General features: G+C 46.5%; 1 protein-coding gene across 3 annotated transcripts in view; it reads left to right on the top strand.

Annotated features, from left to right (window-relative positions):
• Positions 1-12229: 12229 nt before the first annotated feature.
• The window catches only part of GSR (glutathione-disulfide reductase), a 52916-nt gene continuing 46650 nt past the window's right edge, over positions 12230-18495 (top strand). Inside the window, exon 1 of one of the 3 annotated variants that reach the window (XM_030817071.1) lies at positions 12230-12248. Coding sequence is in view for 2 of the 3 variants with exons in the window: in XM_012508342.2 (XP_012363796.2) it covers positions 12460-12765 (306 nt within the window). In the remaining variant the exon portion in view is untranslated. Of the gene's footprint in view, positions 12249-12300; positions 12766-18495 lie in introns of those variants that run through there. The other 2 variants (XM_012508342.2, XM_003269541.4) reach the window with 2 other exon arrangements.

Here is an 18495-nt window from a genome sequence, read left to right as displayed (position 1 = left end):
TTGCTTTGAGCCGAGTTTGCACCACTGCACTCCAGCCTGGGCGACAGAATGAGACTCCGTCTCAAAAAAAAAAAGAAAGAAAGAAATTATATTCCCTGGCCGGGCGCGGTGGCTCACGCCTGTAATCCCAGCACTTTGTGAGAGAAAATTCTTTTTCCTGACCCATCCATCTAGCATCCCACCTGACTATTCAGTTTAGTTCATCTGGAATTTCTTGAGCTCCACAGTTTGGTACTCTACAACTCTTGGAGATTCAAATATTTACAAGTTACTGAATTTGTCCTCAAGAAACTCAGCTTATCCAACTTTGTGGTTCTATGGAGAAGAAAAAAAAAAATTGGGAAAGACAGCCCTGTAAGCAAATAAATACAATGCAGTGCCTGAGTGCTATGATAGAGATATACGCAGGGTGTTGCAGAACCAGACCCGGAAGGCTTGCGGAAGGCTTTCCAAAAGGAAGTCACTCCTACGTTGTGTTCAAAGGTTAGGAATCTGGGCAAGGATGCCCGGGAAGGATGGGATTTCAAGTTTAGGAAACTGAGTGCAAAGGAACTACCAGTGATTATTGCTGCAGTTTAGAGCTTGAGGCCGGGCGCGGTGGCTCACGCCTGTATTCTCAGCACTTTGGGAGGCCGAGGGAGGCAGATTGCTTCAGCTCAGGAGTTCGAGACCCCTCTGGGCAACATAGCTAAACCTGTCTAAAAAAAAAAAAAAATTAGCTGCGCGTGGTGGCGTAGCCTGTGGTCCCAGCTACTCAAGAGGCTGAGGTGGGAGAATCGCTTGAGCCCAGGAGGTCAAGTCTGCAGTGAGCTGAGATCATGCCAGTGTACTCTAGCCTGGGCGATATAGCGAGACCCTGTCTCTAAAAATAAAATAAAGCTGAATGAAGGCTTTTAGAGGTAGATTGTTGCTAGGGCCGCAGAGGCTTTCCTTTGTATATAGGCTAAGAACTTTATCCTCCAAGCAAAGGTGCAAAATATTAGAGCACAATCTCAAGATCAGTAGGGTGAGGTAATATAAATTACAGCATGACATACCATAAAATAATTAATTATTTTGACTAGTTCAGATGTTCCCATAGTTGTCTGTATCTTGTGTTCATCATGCATAAGGAGGAAGACAAGAAAGGAAGTTCTACAGTTCTTAACCACCTATCTCCTTTATTTTTTCTTCCTCCCTGGCCTTCCATATTACCTAATTTAATCTGTTGATGGCGCCATTGAATCTCTGTCTGGACTACAAAAGGCAGTTCCTAACCATTCCAGATTTACCTTGTCTTAACATATGGGAAGCCAGCATTTCCCAAACTTTGTTGTTTGTGAACTCTCTTCACTGCAACTGCTAGCTCTCCCCACCAAAGACCACCAGAATAACCTGTCACTAAGTAAATTTGAGTTTCTTACTGCATTAGAAAAGAACATTGTGGCTGGGCACAGTGGCTCACACCTGTAATCCCAGCACTTTGGGAAGCCGATGCGGGTGGATCACCTGAGGTCGAGTTTGTGACCATCCTGGCCAACACAGTGAAACCCTGTCTGTACGAAATATACAAAAATTAGCTGGGCATGGTGGCTCACACCTGTAGTAACAGCTCCTCGGGAGGCTGAGGTACTAGAATCACATGAACCCAGGAGGTGGAGGTTGCAGCGAGATCATGCCACTGTACTCCAGCCTGGGCAATAGAGTGAGACTCGGTTTCAAAAAAAAGAACATTGACATAATCTTAGTCGTGTCTCAGAGGGGACGTCAAGGGTGATTTTTATTTGTTTATGAGACAGAGTCTCACTCTGTCACACAGGCTGGAGTTCAGTGGCACAATCACAGCCCACTGTAGCCTTGACCTCTCAGAGTCAAGCAATCCTCCTGCCTCAGCCTCCAGAGTAGCTGGGACTGCAGGCACATGTCACCATGCCTGGCTAATTATTTTTTCTATAGAGAGGGTTTCACCGTGTTGCTCAGGCTGGTCTTGAACTCCTGTTCTTGAGCAATCTGCCAGCCTCGGCCTTCCAGAGGGTGATTTTCATAGGGTTCTGTAGTCTAGTTAGAGTGGTTTAAGGTGGTCTTTTCAATATGGGGATTTCACTGGGATTGGGCATAGTTCATGGTAGAATAGTTTGAGATGGTACACCCAACATGGTGAAGAAATTGGAGTTAGATTTTATCTCTTTTTTTGACAAGGAAGGCGATTTGCCCAATTCAGTGATCAACTCAACTTCTCAGTGCCTGAGAAGGAAGCTTTGCAGCCAGATGAGCAACTTAGAGACCAGATAAATGGGAAGTTCCTAAAGCTCAGAAAGAAGGTATGGATTGATCTATAGCCTATCTTTGTGAGTAAGAATTTCCTGGAACAGTAAAATCAGGTTGATTTAGAGCTCTTAGTTCTTAGTGGTGATTATTAAGCTGTAAGTTACAGGTGTCTCCATTCTCACCAAAAAATCTTGTGTGTATGGGTGGTGGTTTTTTTTTTTTTTTTTTGAGATAGGGTCTCACTCTGTCACCCAGGCTGGAGTGCAGTGGCACAAGCATAGCTCACTGCAACCTGGAACCCCTGGGCTCAAGCGGTCATCCCACCTCATCCTCCTGAGTAGCTGGGACTACAGACACATGCCACCATGACGGGCTAATTTTTATTTTTTCTTTTCTTTCTTTTTTTTTTTCCAGGAGATGGGGTCTTACTATATTGTCCAGGCTGATCTTGAACTCCTGGTCTCAAGTGATTCTCTAGCGTTGGCCTCCCAAAGTGTTGGGATTACAGGCATGAGCCACAGCACCTGACCATATGTGTTTTTTTCTTGTAGGAATTTAGAAAATTGCCATGCCAGCTGTGTCCTAAACCCTCAACAAGCAGCTGACTTTTTGTTTCCTTAACCTTAGGGTCCATCTTATTTGATAAAGGGGTAAATAGTTGTCTATTTTAGTCTCTCAGATCACAATTTTTAATTTTTTTTTAGAGAGATGAAGGTCTTACCATGTTCTCCAGGCTGGCCTTAAACTCCTGGGCTCAAGCAATCCTCCCACCTTAGCCTCCAGAGTAGCTGGGGTACAAGTGTGCATCACCACGCCCAACTATTATATAATTTTTGCATTTAAAAAATCAATTATTGGCGGGGTGCAGTGGCTCACTCCTGTAATCCCAGCACTTTGGTAGGCCAAGGCGGGCAGATCATGAGGTCAGGAGATCGAGACTATCCTGGCTAACACAGTGAAACCCTGACTCTACTAAAAACACAAAAAAATTAGCCGGGCGTGGTGGCGGGCGCCTGTAGTCCCAGCTACTTGGGAGGCTGAGGCAGGAGAATGGTGTGAACCCGGGAGGCAGAGCTTGCAGTGAGCCGAGATCGCGCCACTGCACTCCAGCCTGGGCAACAGAGCGAGACTCCGTCTCAAAAAAAATCAATTTTTTTTCAATATTTTATCATAAAAATTTTCAGACCAACAGTTGAAACTATTTTTACTCACATTTTATTCTCCTTATTTGATAACATACCTATCAATCCCTCCATCCTTTCATCAATCCTAGTTTTTGATGCTTTTCAAAGTTGCAAACATTAGCAGACTTTCCCTGAAATACTTCAACATGTATATCATTAACTATGTCACAAGTATATATGTAGAAGAGGCTAAAGATCACCTCTCCCCATCTTAGGTCTTAGCTGGGACTCGTATAATAAAAGACGGTTTAACAAGAAGAAAACAAGTTTATTAACGCGTACTGTGTGCATTAGACAGGAGAAGTCTCACTGAAAAGTAACTGAAAGCAATGGCTTAGAATTCTGTCTTATCAGAGTTTAACAAAGAACAATGAATTTTGGGGGAAATGACAGGGCAAAGGAAGGTGGTTTTAGGCTTCAGAAGGTGGGAGGCTGTGGGAAGGTAACTACTGTATATGCAAGGAAACTAATGGGATAAGTTTTGTTTGTAGATTCCTCTGGTGCCACTTGGGGCTGGTTAACAGTCTTGAGCTGCCTCGAGTAAAGGAGAACATATGTCCTGTCTTTAGGCAGAAAAGTGAGAGGATAGGGAGAGCTTTTTCTCTGTTTTCTGCTTTTTTTTTTTTTTTTTTTTTGAGATGGAGTGTCGCTCTGTGGCCAGACTGGAGTACAGTGGCATGATCTCGGCTCACTGCAGCCTCTGCCTCTCGGGTTTAAGCAATTCTCCTGCCTCAGCCTCCCGAGTAGCTGGGACTACAGGCACATGCCACCACACCCAGCTAATTTTTGTATTTTTAGTAGAGGGTTTCACCGTGTTGGCCAGGGTGGTCTCAATCTCTTGACCTCATGATCTGCCCGCCTCGGCCTCCCAAAGTGCTGGGATTACAGGTGTGAGCAGCCACGCCCGGCCTGTTTTCTGCTCCTTAATTGCCTTTGGCCAAAAAATAATTTTTATCTCAAAGAGGCATATTTTGGGGTGGCAACTTCTGGTTTCCTTCACATACTTCATATGATATACATACTTCATCATGCATATCATTAAACACAATGAAATGGACACATCATGAGCATACCATTCCTTGAATTCCAATGTATGCATACCCAGTGCAACCTAAATCCCAAGCAAGATACAAAGCATTGACTGACCGTGGTGGCTCATGCCTGTAATCCCAGCACTTTGGGAGGGCGAGGTGCCCAGGAGTTTGAGACCAGCCTGGACAACATGGTGAGACCCCATCTCTACAAAAAAACACATTTTTTAATTAGCTGGGTGTGGTGGCATGCACCTGTGGTCACAGCTACTCCAGAGGCTGAGGCAGGAGGATCACTTGAGCCCAGGAGGTGGAGGCTGCAGTAAGCTGTGTTTGTGACACTGCACTCCAGCCTGGGCGACAGAGAGGGACCATGTCTCAAAACAAAAAACAAAGCATTGCACAGAGAGCAAGCATTTATCTAATTTTTTTCCACCATAGGTTAATTTTGCCTCTTCTAGGACTTCTGTACATTATACAAAATGTACTCTTTGGATAAGGCTTTGTTCACACTATGCTTTTTTAAACATTTTATGAGATAATTGTAAATTCACATGTTGTTATAAGAGGTCCATGGAGATTGCATAAATCCTTTACCATTTCCCCCGATGTTAAAATTGTGCATAAGGACAGTATAATATCATAAACAGGAAATATATATTGACACAATCCAGTGACTTCATTCAGATTTTACCAGTTACAGATACTCATTTGTGTGTGTGATTTAGTTTTTTTTATTTTTTTATTTATTTTTTATTTTTTGAGACAGGGTCTCGCTCTATCACCCAGGCTGGAGTGCAGTGGCGCAATCTCGGCTCACTGCAAACTCCACCTCCCGGGTTCACGCCATTCTCCTTCCTCAGCCTCCCGAGTAGCTGGGACTACAGGCGCCTGCCACCACGCCAGCTAACTTTTTGTATTTTTAGTAGAGACAGGGTTTCACCGTGTTAGCCAGGATGGTCCTTGATCTCCTGACCTCATGATCCGCCCGCCTTGGCCTCCCAAAGTGCTAGGATTACAGGCGTGAGCCACTGTGCCCGGCCATGTGTGATTTAGTTCTATGCAATATTATTACCTGTGTCAATTCCTCTGAGCACTACAGTCAAGATATAGAGTAGTTCCATCACAGGAATTCCTCATGCTACTCTTCTACAGGCAAACCACCTCACTTTCTACCCTCACCACTATCAACCCCCATGAAACCACTCATCTGGTCTCCATCTCCTTTTTTCCCCCCTCCATCTTTTTTTTTTGAGATGGAGTCTTGCTGTGTCACCAGGCTGGAGTGCAATGGTGTGATCTTGGCTCACGGCAACCTCTGCCTCCCAGGTTCAAGCAATTCTCCTGCCTTAGCTTCCCGAGTAGCTGGGACTACAGGTGCGCACCACCACGCCCAGCTAATTTTTGTATTTTTAGTAGAGACGGGGTTTCACCATGTTAGCCAGGATGGTCTCGATCTCTTGACCTCATGATGTGCCTGCCTCAGCCTTCCAAAGTGCTGGGATTACAGGCATGAGCCACCACGCCCGGCCTCTCCCCCTCCATCTTAATTGAGGTATAATTGACAGTTAAAATCCATCTTTTTAATTTTGTCATTTCAAGAATATTATATACATGAATAATATAGCAGCAACAACAACAAAAAAGCCTTTTTTGAGATGGAGTTTCACTCTTGTTGCCCAGGCTGGAGCGCAGTGGCACAATCTCAGCTCCCTGTAACCCCTGCCTCCCAGGTTCAAGCGATTCTCCTGCCTCAGCCTCCCGTGTAGCTGGGATTACAGGTGCCCGCCACCACGCCCAGCTAATTTTTTGTATTTTTAGTAGATACGGGGTTTCACCATGTTGGTCAGGCTGGTTTCAAACTCCTGACCTCGGGTGATCCACCCACGTGAGCCTCCCAAAAGTGCTGGGAGTACAGGTGTGAGCCACCATGCCTGGCTTCTTTTTTTTTTTTTTTTTTTTTTTTTGAGACAGAGTCTAGCTCTGTCGCCCAGGCTGGAGTGCAGTGGCGTGATCTTGGCTCACTGCAAGCTCCGTCTCCCAGGTTCACGCCATTCTCCTGCCTCAGCCTCCCGAGTAGCTGGGACTACAGGCGCCCGCCACCACGCCCGGCTAACTTTTTTTTGTATTTTTAGTAGAGACGGGGGTTTCACCATGTTAGCCAGGATGGTCTCGATCTCCTGACCTTGTGATCTGCCTGCCTCGGCCTCCCAAAGTGCTGGGATTACAGGCGTGAGCCACCGCACACGGCCTTTTTTTTTTTTTTTTTTTAAAGACAGAGTCTTGATTGCTCTGTTGCCCAGGCTGGTCTCAAACTCCTGGACTCAAGCAATCCTGCCTCAGCCTCCTGAGTAGCTGGCACTAGAGGAATGTGTCATTGCACCCAGCTGTTACTTTTTGATGAGAAGTTTTTAATTTTGATGACAATTTATCTAAGTTTTCTTTTATGATTATTGCTTTCTGTGTCCTAAGAAACCTTTGCTTTTCTTGAAGTCGAGAGATTCTCCTATTTTTTTCTTTTCTTTTTCTTTTTTTTTTTTGTTTTAAATAGACACAGGGTTTCACCATATTGCTCAGGCTGGTCTTCAACTCCTGAGCTTAAGCAATCTGCCCACCTTGGCGTCCCAAAGTGCTGAGATTACAGGTGTGAGCCACCGTGCCCGGCCTCCTATATTTTCTTCTAAAAGCTTTGTATTTTAGCTTTTACATTTAGGCTTATGAAATTGCTCTTTTAGTGTCTCTTTTTCCCCCCTAAAAAATAAGATGCCTACGTGTGTGTGTGTGTGTGTGTGTGTGTGTGTGTGTGTGTTGGTTGTTGTTTTAACAGGGTCCAGTAGTGTTGCCCAGGCTGCAGTGCAGTTGTACAATCACGGCTCACTGCAGCCTCCACCTCCCAGACCCACGTGATCCTCCCACCTCAGCCGCCTGAGCAGCTGGGACCACAGGTGTGCACTACCATACCTAATTTTTTTGTTTGTTTGAGACAGGGTCTCGCTCTGTTGCTTAGGCTGGAGTGCAGTGGTGAGATCACGGCTCACTGCAGCCTTGACCTTCTGGGCTCAGACTAGGCACCAAAATCACATAGACTTGATTCATCCAATGAACAATAAATAATGATGCACCTACCACGCCCCAGGTGCTGTTACAAATGCTGGAGATATAGCCACAAATGAAACAGACAAGATTCTTGCACACCATGGAGTCTGTACACTAGTGTGTGATGACTAGTTTTATATGTCAGCTGGGAGGGTGTTTTGGGATGAAATTAACATTTAAATCACTGAACTCTGAGTAAGCAGATTGCCCTCCATTATGTGTGTGGGCCTCATCCAGTCAGCTAAAGGCCTGAATAGAAAGAAAAGACCAGCTTCCCCGAGTAAGAGTGATTTCCCAACAGACTGCCTTTGGACTGGAACTGCACCGTCATGCCAAAAAGCAGAAGTTAACACAAGCAGGAGAAAAAAAATCAATCAATAGAAACAGATCCAGAAATGACAGAGTTGATGGAATCCACAGATACAACTTTAAATATGTCAACAAGGAAAAATGGTTATGTTAGACTGGTGAAATTATGATTTTTTTCCTATTTTTCTAAATATACGAAAATTAAACAAAAAGAACATTAATCCCTTATGTGAGTATTTATTTTTTGATGATTCCCAAGAACAGATAAATGAAGGAAATGATAAACACCACATTTAAGACATTGATTACCTCTTGGGGGAGGGAGACAGGGAGAAGGATGCAACTGGGATAGCTACATAGAACTAGACAGTGTGGTAGTACTACATTTCTTAAGGTAAGAGGTGTGGATGTGCCATTGTATTATTCTTTATACAGGTACTTTATCTCAAATATTGCAAAATACAATTTAAAAATAAACAGAGGGCTGGATGCAGTGGCTCACGCTTGTAATCCCGACACTTTGAGAGGCCAAGGCAAGTGGATCACCACAGGTCAGGAGTTTGAGACTAGCCTGGCCAACATGGTAAAACGCTGTCTCTACTAAAAATACAAAAAGTATCTGGGCGTGGTGGCGGGTGCCTGATATCCCAGCTACTCAGGAGGCTGAGGCAGGAGAATCTGTTGAACCCAGAAGGCAAAGTTGAAGTGAGCGGAGATTGTGCCATTGCACTCCAGCCTGGGAGGCAAGAGCGAAACTCTGTCTCAAAAAAATAAAAAGTAAAAATAAAAATAAACAGTTACAGAAACAATACCACATATTTATATTCAGAATAGGAATAGTAGTGTTATTTCCAAAACTTTTTATGATCTCCCCCATGATCTTTCAAGATATGTTACTGAAACGAGATCAAAAGCGTGAAAGAGATCTTCAGTGCATGTGTGATTTCCCTTTAGATGTTATCTTCTGAGGATGTATCCAGTTTTCTCAACAAGGCAGACTTGCTACGTCCCTCTGAAAATTTCTTTCCCTTTACTGTATAACTTGCTTTTTGTTAATTCCACGTTTAGTTATAGTTATTGTTCTCTGCCTCTTCAGTGTTTATCTTTCATCTCAATATTAAACACTGATATTGGGTAACTGAGTAATGTTCAATTATTCCTTTCCTCATGTTATTTTTATCCTTCTAAGTGACTGCAATTATATTCATACATGGAACATGAAAAATTTTATTGAGCAACCCGTATTTGCAAAGTTATTTCTGTACCACTATTTCCTGCATAAATTTCTCAAATTGTTTATAGAAGTACCATCACTGGCCGGGCGCGGTGGCTCACGCTTGTAATCCCAGCACTTTGGGAGGCCAAGGCGGGCGGATCACAAGGTCAGGAGATCGAGACCACCGTGAAACCCCATCTCTACTAAAAATACAAAAAATTAGCCGGGCGTGGTGGCGGGCGCCTGTAGTCCCAGCTACTCGGAGAGGCTGAGGCAGGAGAATGGCGTGAACCCGGGAGGCGGAGCTTGCGGTGAGCCGAGATTGCGCCACTGCACTCCAGCCTGGGCGACAGAGCGAGACTCTGTCTCAAAAACAAAAAAAAAAAGAAGTACCATCACCACCTTTCGGGTGACACAATATCTCTTGACCTGCAACCTCAACACAGAGTTGTAATGTGAATTAGTCACCATTAGTGGGAAAGGACTTTTTTATTTGTTTTGAAACGGAGTGTCACTCTGTCCCCCAGGCTGGGGTGCAGTGGCGTGATCTCAGCTCACTGCAACCTCTGCCTCCCAGCATCAATCCATTCTCCTGCCTCAGCCTCCTGAGTAGCTGGGATTACAGGCACATGCCACCATGCATGGCTAATTTTTGTATTTTTAGTAGAGATGGCGTTTCACCATGTTGGCCAGGCTGGTTTTGAACTCCTGACTTCAAGTGATCCACCCACCTTGGCCTCCCAAAGTGCTGGGATTATAGGCGTGAGCCACTGAGCTTGGCGTTTTTTTGAGACAGAGTCTCACTCTGTTGCCCAGGCTGGGGTGCAGTGGTGCCATCTCAGCTCACTGCAATCATGGCCTCCAGGGTTCAAGACTCATGTCTCAGCCTCCTGAGTGGGTGGGACTACAGGTACACACCACCACTCTGGCTAATTTTTGTAATTTTAGTAGAGACCTGGTTTTCCTGTGTTGCCCAAACTGGTCTTTTATTTTCACCATAAGACACACTCAATGATGGTTTCTTTCTAATAATGGTTAATAGACTTCTGAGTTAGGCCTTCAGGATTTGAATTCCTGCTCTGCCATTCACCAGCTGTTTAATTTTTAAATTTTTTTTATCGTTACAGAATTTTTATTTGACTATCCTAGAAAAACATCCACAAGTCACCAGCTGTTTAATCTTGTGCAAGTTATTTAACCTCTTTGAACCTCAGTGTCCACATCTATAAAATGGAGACAATAACAGTACAGTATTTATTGGGTTGAGGGAAGATAACATATAAAGGTCTTAGCACAGTGCTTAGCTCAATACATATTAATTATGGGCTTATTATTTTGAGAAATATTTCATAATGTCTTCATAGAAATCACCTACATTTGTCCAGTGAGGTTTTTTTTGAGACAGGGTCTCACTCTGTTGCCCAGGCTGGAATACAGTGGTGCGATCATATTTCACTGCAGCCTCAACCTCCTGGGCTCAAGTGATCTGCTACCTCAGCCTCCTGAGTAGCTGGGGCAACAAGGTGTGCACCACCACACCTGACTAATTTTTAATTTTTTTGTAGAGACCAGGTCTTACTATGTTGCCTATGTTGGTCTCGAACTCCTGGAATACAGCGATCCTCCTCCTGTGGCTTCCCTTCCCAGAGTGCTGGGATTACAGGCATGAGCCACTGTGCCTGGCATCTTCTAGTGTTTGAAAGAAATTTTTTTTTTTTAAGAGATAGTGTCTCATTCTGTCACCCAAGCTGGAGTGCAGTGGTGCAATCATAGCTCACTGTAACCTTGAATTCCTGGGCTCCAGTGATCCTTTCACCTCACCCTCCAGAGTAGTGGGGACTACAGGTGTGTGCCACCACACCCAGCTAATTTTTAATTTTTTTGTGGATATGAGGAACTCCCCTATGTTGCCCAGGTTGGTCTCGAACTCGTGGGCTTAAGGGATCTTCCTGCCTCAGCCTCCCAAAGTGCTGGGATTACAGGTGTGAGCTACTGCACCCAGCCCAAAATGGTGATTTTTCTGTGTTCCATCTCCGTTTATTACATGTCAGTCTGTAGGAAGGAAGAACTTTCCCTTCTTCCCTTAAATTTTGTAATCAGAAAAAAATTTTTGTAAAAGAATTGGATCCCATTCTAATTGAGGTGTGGTGTGTTTCCATTCTCCCTCATTGTGCTGGGCCTCGCTGCCCTGTGACCTGGACCTTCGTTCCTTTGCCCACCGGGCTTAGCCATGTGCTCGGATGACCTGTGCACTGTCCTTGTGGGCACAGGATCGTGGCCTACCACAAGACAAATTCGAAGCTGCACTTACTACTTTGTTGTGCAGTTGGTAGTTGTAGATATTCCCAAAGGAGACACCAGTCGCTACAGCTTGGGAGATCAATGTTTTTGTGTCTCCATGTCTATCCTTTTCTCTGTGCTTCATCTGTGGATCACAGAAACCGCTACTCCGAATTAATCCACTATTCCAATGTTTCTCAAATTTAAGAGTCACCTGAAGGCAAGAGACAGTGTTGGTCAAAATGTAGTTCCTAGCTGGGCACATGCACACCTGTAATCCCAGCTACTAGAGAGGCTGAGGCCAGAGGATCTCTTGAGCCTAGGAAAGGAGTTTGAGACCCCTGACTTTAAAAGAAAAATAAGGCCCGGCACGGTGGCTGGCACCTGTAATCCTAGCATTTTGGGAGGCCGAGGTGAGAATCGCTTGAGGCCAAGAGTTCACTACTAGTCCTGGTAACATAGCGAGACCCTATCTCTACAAAAATAAATAAATAAAAAAATTAGCCGGGCGCTGTGGCGGGCACCTGTAGTCCCAGCTACTGGGAAGGCTGAGGCGGGAGGATCGCTGCTTGAGCACAGTAGGTGGGGGCTGCAGTGAGCAGAGATCGCATCACTGCACCCCCGCCTGGGGGAGAGTGAGACCCAGTCTCAAAGAAAAAGCAAGAACAAACAAAAGTGGTCTCTGGAACAAACCTGGAGAAACAACCCCCCGAATAGAGGCCAATTTCTCTTCCTGGAGAAGCCGGTGCCACTGGCAACTCCCCAGGGGGCCAGCTCGGGAAAAGCCAGCTGAAACGTGAGAGGACGTTCACCGTCCCTCGCCTCGCTCCACCTGACTTCAGAAGGCTACACGCGGCAGGCGCCGCTCGGGATCCAGGTGCCGGGGTGAGAACGGAGGCGGAGAAACCCCTCAGGCTCCACCACTGGGGCGGGGAACAGGGAGGCGGCCCCGCCTCTGGGCATCCTCCTGGGTCTTGCCTAGCGGCGGGCGCATGCTTAGTCACCGTGAGGCTGCGCTTGCCCGGGGCCCGCGCCCCCCTACCCCGGGGACCGCCCCCGGGCCGCCCGCCCCCCTCGGCGCGCCACTTCCGCGTGCATGGCCTTGCTGCCCCGAGCCCTGAGCGCCGGCGCGGGGCAGAGCTGGCGGCGAGCGGCGCGCGCCTACCGAGGCTTCCCGCTGCTTCTGCCCGAGCCCGCAGCCCTCACGCGCACCCTCTCCCGTGCCATGGCCTGCAGGCAGGAGCCGCAGCCGCAAGGCCCGCCGCCCGCCGCTGATGCCGTGGCCTCCTATGACTACCTGGTGATCGGGGGCGGCTCGGGCGGGCTGGCCAGCGCGCGCAGGGCTGCCGAGCTGGGCGCCAGGGCCGCCGTGGTGGAGAGCCACAAGCTGGGTGGCACTTGCGTGAGTACCGCCGGTTTGTTCGGGCGGGGGGCGCCGCTTTGTCTCGGCCTTTCGGGGGACAGCCTGTGCACGTTCCTATGGCGATCCCGTTCCCCGGCGCTGCGCTTTGCTCTTTTCCACCCCCGCGACTCCCCATTCCAAAGTCAGGACCCCAGCAGGTGGAGAAGAGAGAGGCGTCCAAGGGCTTCTCTGCGGCCCGCAAAGCGGAGCCAGCGTCTGCTTCCGCACGGATGCGATATTGACCAGGGCCGGGGCGGGTTAGATTAACCTTCCTCCATCCTCACTTGTCCAAGTGGGAGAGGATTGGATTCTATGCTTGACCGCGTGAAACACAAAACTGCATCTGGGAACATTGCTGGTGGCCTGTGTGTAGGGAAGAGGGTGACGGTGCTATTGGTGGTGGAGGGTACCCTTGAAGAGTGTAGATCCTGGTTCTCCCGTTTCAAGGGCAGAATGATTTATAGCGGTTGTTGTCAACCTTGGCTGCACATTCGAATCACCTGAGGGTGCCTGGATTCCCGACTTAATTGGTCTGAGGTGCACCTGGGCTTTGAGCTGTTTCCCGACTTAACTGGTCTGAAGTGCAGCCTGGGCTTTGGGATTTTCAGGTGATCTGAATTGCAGCCAAGGCGACCTTAATTAGGTGAGTTCTCAGAGCTTTTGTCTTGGTTTTATGTGGATTGCAAAACTAAAAACAGAGGGATGTAAATCCTGAGCTTTACAAAATTCCTCATTTTTGAAAATAAGCGTTTTTGTTTGTTTTTTTGAGACAGGGTCTTGCCCTGTCACCTAGGCTAGAGTGCAGTGGCCATCATAGCTCACTGCAGCCTCGAACTCCCGGGCTCAAGAGATCCTCTCACCTCGGCCTCCTGAGTAGCTGGAACTACAGGGGGCGAACCACCACGCCTAGTTAATATTTTTTGTAGAGATGGGGGTCTCGCTATGTTGCCTTGCTGATTTCAAACTCTTGGAATCAACCGATCTTCCTGCCTCAGCCTCCCAAAGTGCTGGGATTACAAGCCTGAGCCACTGCACTCATCCTAAAAATAAATGTTGTTTCCAAGTTATTGGTGTGCCCGCCCTTTTCTGTCACAAGATTTGGGTGATGACGATTAAAATGCTGTATCCAAGAGGAACCTGGGATTCGGGACAGGTTCTCTAAATTCCTTTGGAGATGAATATTTAAATTATGTCAAATTGGGAGCTCCTTAAGGACAGGGATGGGCTTCTGTGTTTGTGTGTCTCTTATCACCTTAAAATCCCTTGCTCAGTAAGCACTTGTGCAATGAATGAAACTAAAAATGGTCAGTTATGAAAAGGCCGACCTCATTGTTCAGTGCCCTTTTTAAAAAATGAACATGGAGATGAAGAGAAAGGAAAAATCTCTGTTAATTATCAACTTGCACTTTGACACCATAGTCCAGACAGAAGGTTAGAAGTCTGTCTCTCCAGAAGGCAGATTGTGGGATGCCACTAAGTGCCCCCCTCCCACACCTCGTGAGAGTACTTGATCACTTCTCACTTCTGTTCTGCTCTCCACATTTTCTCTGTCTTCCTCTTTCTCTACTTATAATGTGCTTCAGAGGTTCACCCACTTTACCTTCCTGTTACAAATTTTCTTCTTTTTTTTTTTTTTTTTTGAGAGGGAGTCTCACTGTGTCACCCAGGCTGGAGTACAGTGGTGCAATCTGGGCTCACTGCAACCTCCGCCTCCCGGGTTCAAGCAATTCTCCCGTCTCGGCCTCTCGAGTAGCTGGGAATGCAGGTGCATGCCGCCATGCCCAGCTAGTTTTTGTACTTTTAGTAGAGATGGGGTTTTGCCATGTTGGCCAGGCTGGTCTCAAACTCCTGACCTCAGGTAATCCACCCACCTTGGCCTCCCAAAGTGCTTGGATTACAAGCATGAGCCACCACACCCAGCTAATTTTTTATTTTTAAAATTTATTTATTTATTTATTTTTCGAGATGGAGTCTTGCTCTGTCACCCAGGCTGGAGTGTAGTGGTGCAATCTCGGCTCACTGCAACCTCCGCCTCCTGGTTCAAGCAATTCTCCTGCCTCAGCCTCCCAAATAGCTGAGATTACAGGTGCCACTACACCCAGCTAATTTTTGTATTTTTAGTAGAGCCAGGCTGGTCTTGAACTCCTGATCTCGTGATCCGCTCACTTCGGCCTCCCAAAGTGCTGAGATTACAGGCGTGAGCCACCATGCCTGACCTATTTTTATTTATTTTTATTTTTTTTAGAAACAGGGTTTTGCCATGTTGTCCAAACTGGTCTCTTATGCCTGTGCTTAAGCAGTCGGCCTGCCTTGGCTTCCCAAAATGCTGGGATTACAGGCATCAGCCACCACTCCTGTCCCATTTTTTATATTTGAAGTGCTGGGATTGGGGGTGGGTAGGGAGAAAACGATAGATATAAACATTTGTGAGACATGTCCCTTCCCTTAAGGAATTTTGTGGTTGTGAAAGAAAAAAATATTGGAACCCCAAAGTATGCTGGAAGGAAAGTTCAGCTTGGGAACTGAATCACACAAAAACTGCTTTTCCTTTTGTTCCCAAACCGACAGCTATAATTTCACAATCCCATGTCATAGCCTTATTTCCTCTACTCCTGCTTTTCACTTTTACTTTATCTTATGTAAAATGTAGATTTACTGAGGCTCATAAGAACCTCACAAGAATGTAACCATCTAGGCTGGGCGTGATGGCTCACGCCAGCACTTTGGGAGGCCGAGGCGGGCAGATTACCTGAGGTCAGGAGTTCGAGACCAGCCTGGCCAACACGGTGAAACTCCGTCTCTACTAAAAATACAAAAATTAGCTGGGCATGGTGGCGGGCACCTGTAATCTCGGCTACTTGGGAGGCTGAGGCGGGAGAATCGCTTGAACCCGGGAGGCAGAGGTTGCAGTGAGCCGAGATCGTGCCACTGCACCCCAGCCTGGGCAATAGAGTGAGACTTTGTCTCAAAAAAAAAAAAAAAGAATGTAATCATTTGCCTCACTGACTATCCTCCCTCTCTTTTATTTTTCCTCCTTGTTCATTCCCCTTTAAATACTAACATTCCCAAAACCTCCTTTGGAAAAAGCGTAATTCACAGATACTCTTGCGATCTGTATTTTTTCCTAGGTGCATCTTCAACCTTGGCTAAATAAACCTCTATATTTTGAGACCTGCCTCAATCACATTTTGGTTTGCAGTGGGGAAGACAAAATACAGTCAACCCCAAAGGGGAGTGGTTTGTGTTCATTACTGCAAGTAATAAGAAATTATGACAGTCCAGAGAACAGTTGAAATGATCACTTATATGTGGGCACCATGGGAAGATTTCATGAAGGAGATGGTATCTTTTGGGACCTCTAAAGATGGGGCCGGGCGTAGTGGCTCATGCCTGTAATCCCAGCACTTTGGGAGGCTGAGGTGGGCGGATCTCTTGAGGCTAGGAGTTCGAGACCAGCCTGGCCAACATAGTGAAACCCCGTCTCTACTAAAAATACAAGAATTAGCCGGGTGTGGTGGCACACGCTACTTGGGAGGCTGAGGCATGAGAATCACTTGAGCCCAGGAGGCAGAGGTTGCAGTGAGCCAAGATCATGCCTCTGCACTCCAGTGTGGGCAACAGAGTGAGACTCTGTCTCAAAAAAAAAAAAAAAAAAAAGTGGGGGGTTGGGTAGTATTCTTTGACATTCGGAACCTCAAAAGATGGGTCCCAGGCCTAGGCATCGAAATGGGATATGTTGTGTAATCAAATTTGGAGCACAGAGTGTCTCTTTAATAGAAATAAGAGATGAGAAGCTGATGGGTAGGTTGTGGTTTGAAAAATGTGGAGTTTCTGGACACACAGTGAACTATGGGGGTGGGGGCGGGTTTGAGCAAACCAGTGACTCAGTGAAAGTAGTTTTGTGGTAAGCCATAGGATTGAGATCTCACCCTTGGCGATGCCCAATAGAAGTTTGTCTTTCTGTCTTTTTCTTTTTCTTTCAACTTATAGAAATAGGGTCTCACTACATTGCCTAGGCTGGTATTGAACTCCTGGACTCAAGCAATCCTTCTGCTTTGGTCTCCGAAAGTGTTAGGATTACAGGCGTGAGCCACTGTGCATGGCAGAAGTTTAAGATTGGTTCTCCCATGAGTTCTTTCCTAAATAAAATCCATTAATTTCTAACGCTTGGGGAAATTTTAAAGTTGTGGTGAATGAACTCACACAGAAGGTTCAAATTAGAATGTGTGTCTAGCAATGGTCATTTACAGATAGTGAGATTGGCTGGTTTTTCATTGTTTTATCAGTGTTCCTTCATTTAATTGTTCAACTGTTAAAGTTTATGGGAGGCCATTGTTTTGGACCAGCCTCCTGTACTAGGTCCCAGCAGACCTAGGGGTGTGTGTGTGTGTGTGTGTGTGTGTGTGTGTGTGTGTTTGTTGCTCTGTTGCCCAGGCTGGAGTGCAGTGGGGTGATCTTGGCTCACTGCAACCTCCGTCTCCTGGGTTCAAGGAATTCATGTGCCTCAGCCTTGTAAGTAGCTGGGACTACAGGCGCACACCACCATGCCTGGCTAATTTTTTGTAATTTTAGTAGAGATGAGGTTTCACCATGTTGGCCAGGCTGATCCCAAACTCCTGACCTAAAGTGATCCACCCGCCTCAGCCTGCCAAAATGCTGGGATTACAAGTATGAGCCACTGCATCTGGCGTGTTGTTCCATTTTTAAGAGACAGAGTCTCCCTCTGTTTCCCAGGCTGGAGTGCAGTGGTGTGATCTCAGCTCACTGTAGCCTCAAACTCCTGGGCTCAAGCGATCCTCCCACCTCAGCCTCTCGACTAGCTGGTTCTGCAGGTAGATACCACTGAGCCTTGCTTGAATTCAGCATTTCAAGTCTCCAAAAGGTTAAATATATTGCTTATCTCATGATCACGTGTAGACTGGAGAGAAATGCAAAGATCGCCCAAAGCCAAGGTGAATTAGAGCCTTCTGGGAGCTTTGCCTCTGTGGTTCACTTCTCTGCCTACACAGGTGTTGGGAGGGTCAGCTTAAGGAAAAGTTGTTTCTAAATTGCCGCTCCCTTTGCCCCAGGGCCTGGGGAACTTGTGGTCCTGGGTTCCTGCTGAGTGTACTGATTCTGTGATAAGAATAACCAGGTTCTTGTGGTTTTGGCGAGTAGTTCTCACCAACGAGAGTTGGGTAGTAAGGGTTGATCATGTGGTAAAAGTTCATGATCGCCAATTCACAGTGAACTGTGCTGCACAGCAGCAGTTGGAGAGGCCTAGGGGAGAGAGAGATAGGGGCTTTGAAAGATCCGTGAACAACAGGCTGCTGAGTGAATCATTGTTCATCTAGGCTGAAAACAATTACCCAGCAACATGTAAATCATAACCTCACTTGGAAGTGATACTGTGTACTTTGATATTATGATGTCTATACCCTGATAAAGCTGAACACTGGACATGCTTTTTTTTTTTTTTTTTTTGAGACAGGGTCTCATTGTGTCGCCCAGGCTGGAGTGCAGGGGCATGATCATAGGTCACTGCAACCTTGAACTCCCAAGCTCAAGTGATCCTCCCACCTCAGCCTCCCCAGTAGTCAGGACCACAGGCACGTGGCCACCACCATGCCCTGGTTGATTTTTTAAATTTTTAGTAGAGACAAGGTCTTGCTTTGTTGCCCAGGCTGGTCTCGAACTCCTGAGCTCAAGCAGTCCTCCCACCTCAGCCTCTCAAAGTGCTGGGATTACAGG

This window comes from Nomascus leucogenys, chromosome 8, assembly GCF_006542625.1.
Source record: "Nomascus leucogenys isolate Asia chromosome 8, Asia_NLE_v1, whole genome shotgun sequence".
NCBI classification, from domain to species: Eukaryota; Metazoa; Chordata; class Mammalia; order Primates; family Hylobatidae; genus Nomascus; species Nomascus leucogenys.
The sequence above is the reverse complement of the archived record's forward strand: the minus strand, read 5'-3'. Positions and strand labels throughout refer to the sequence as shown.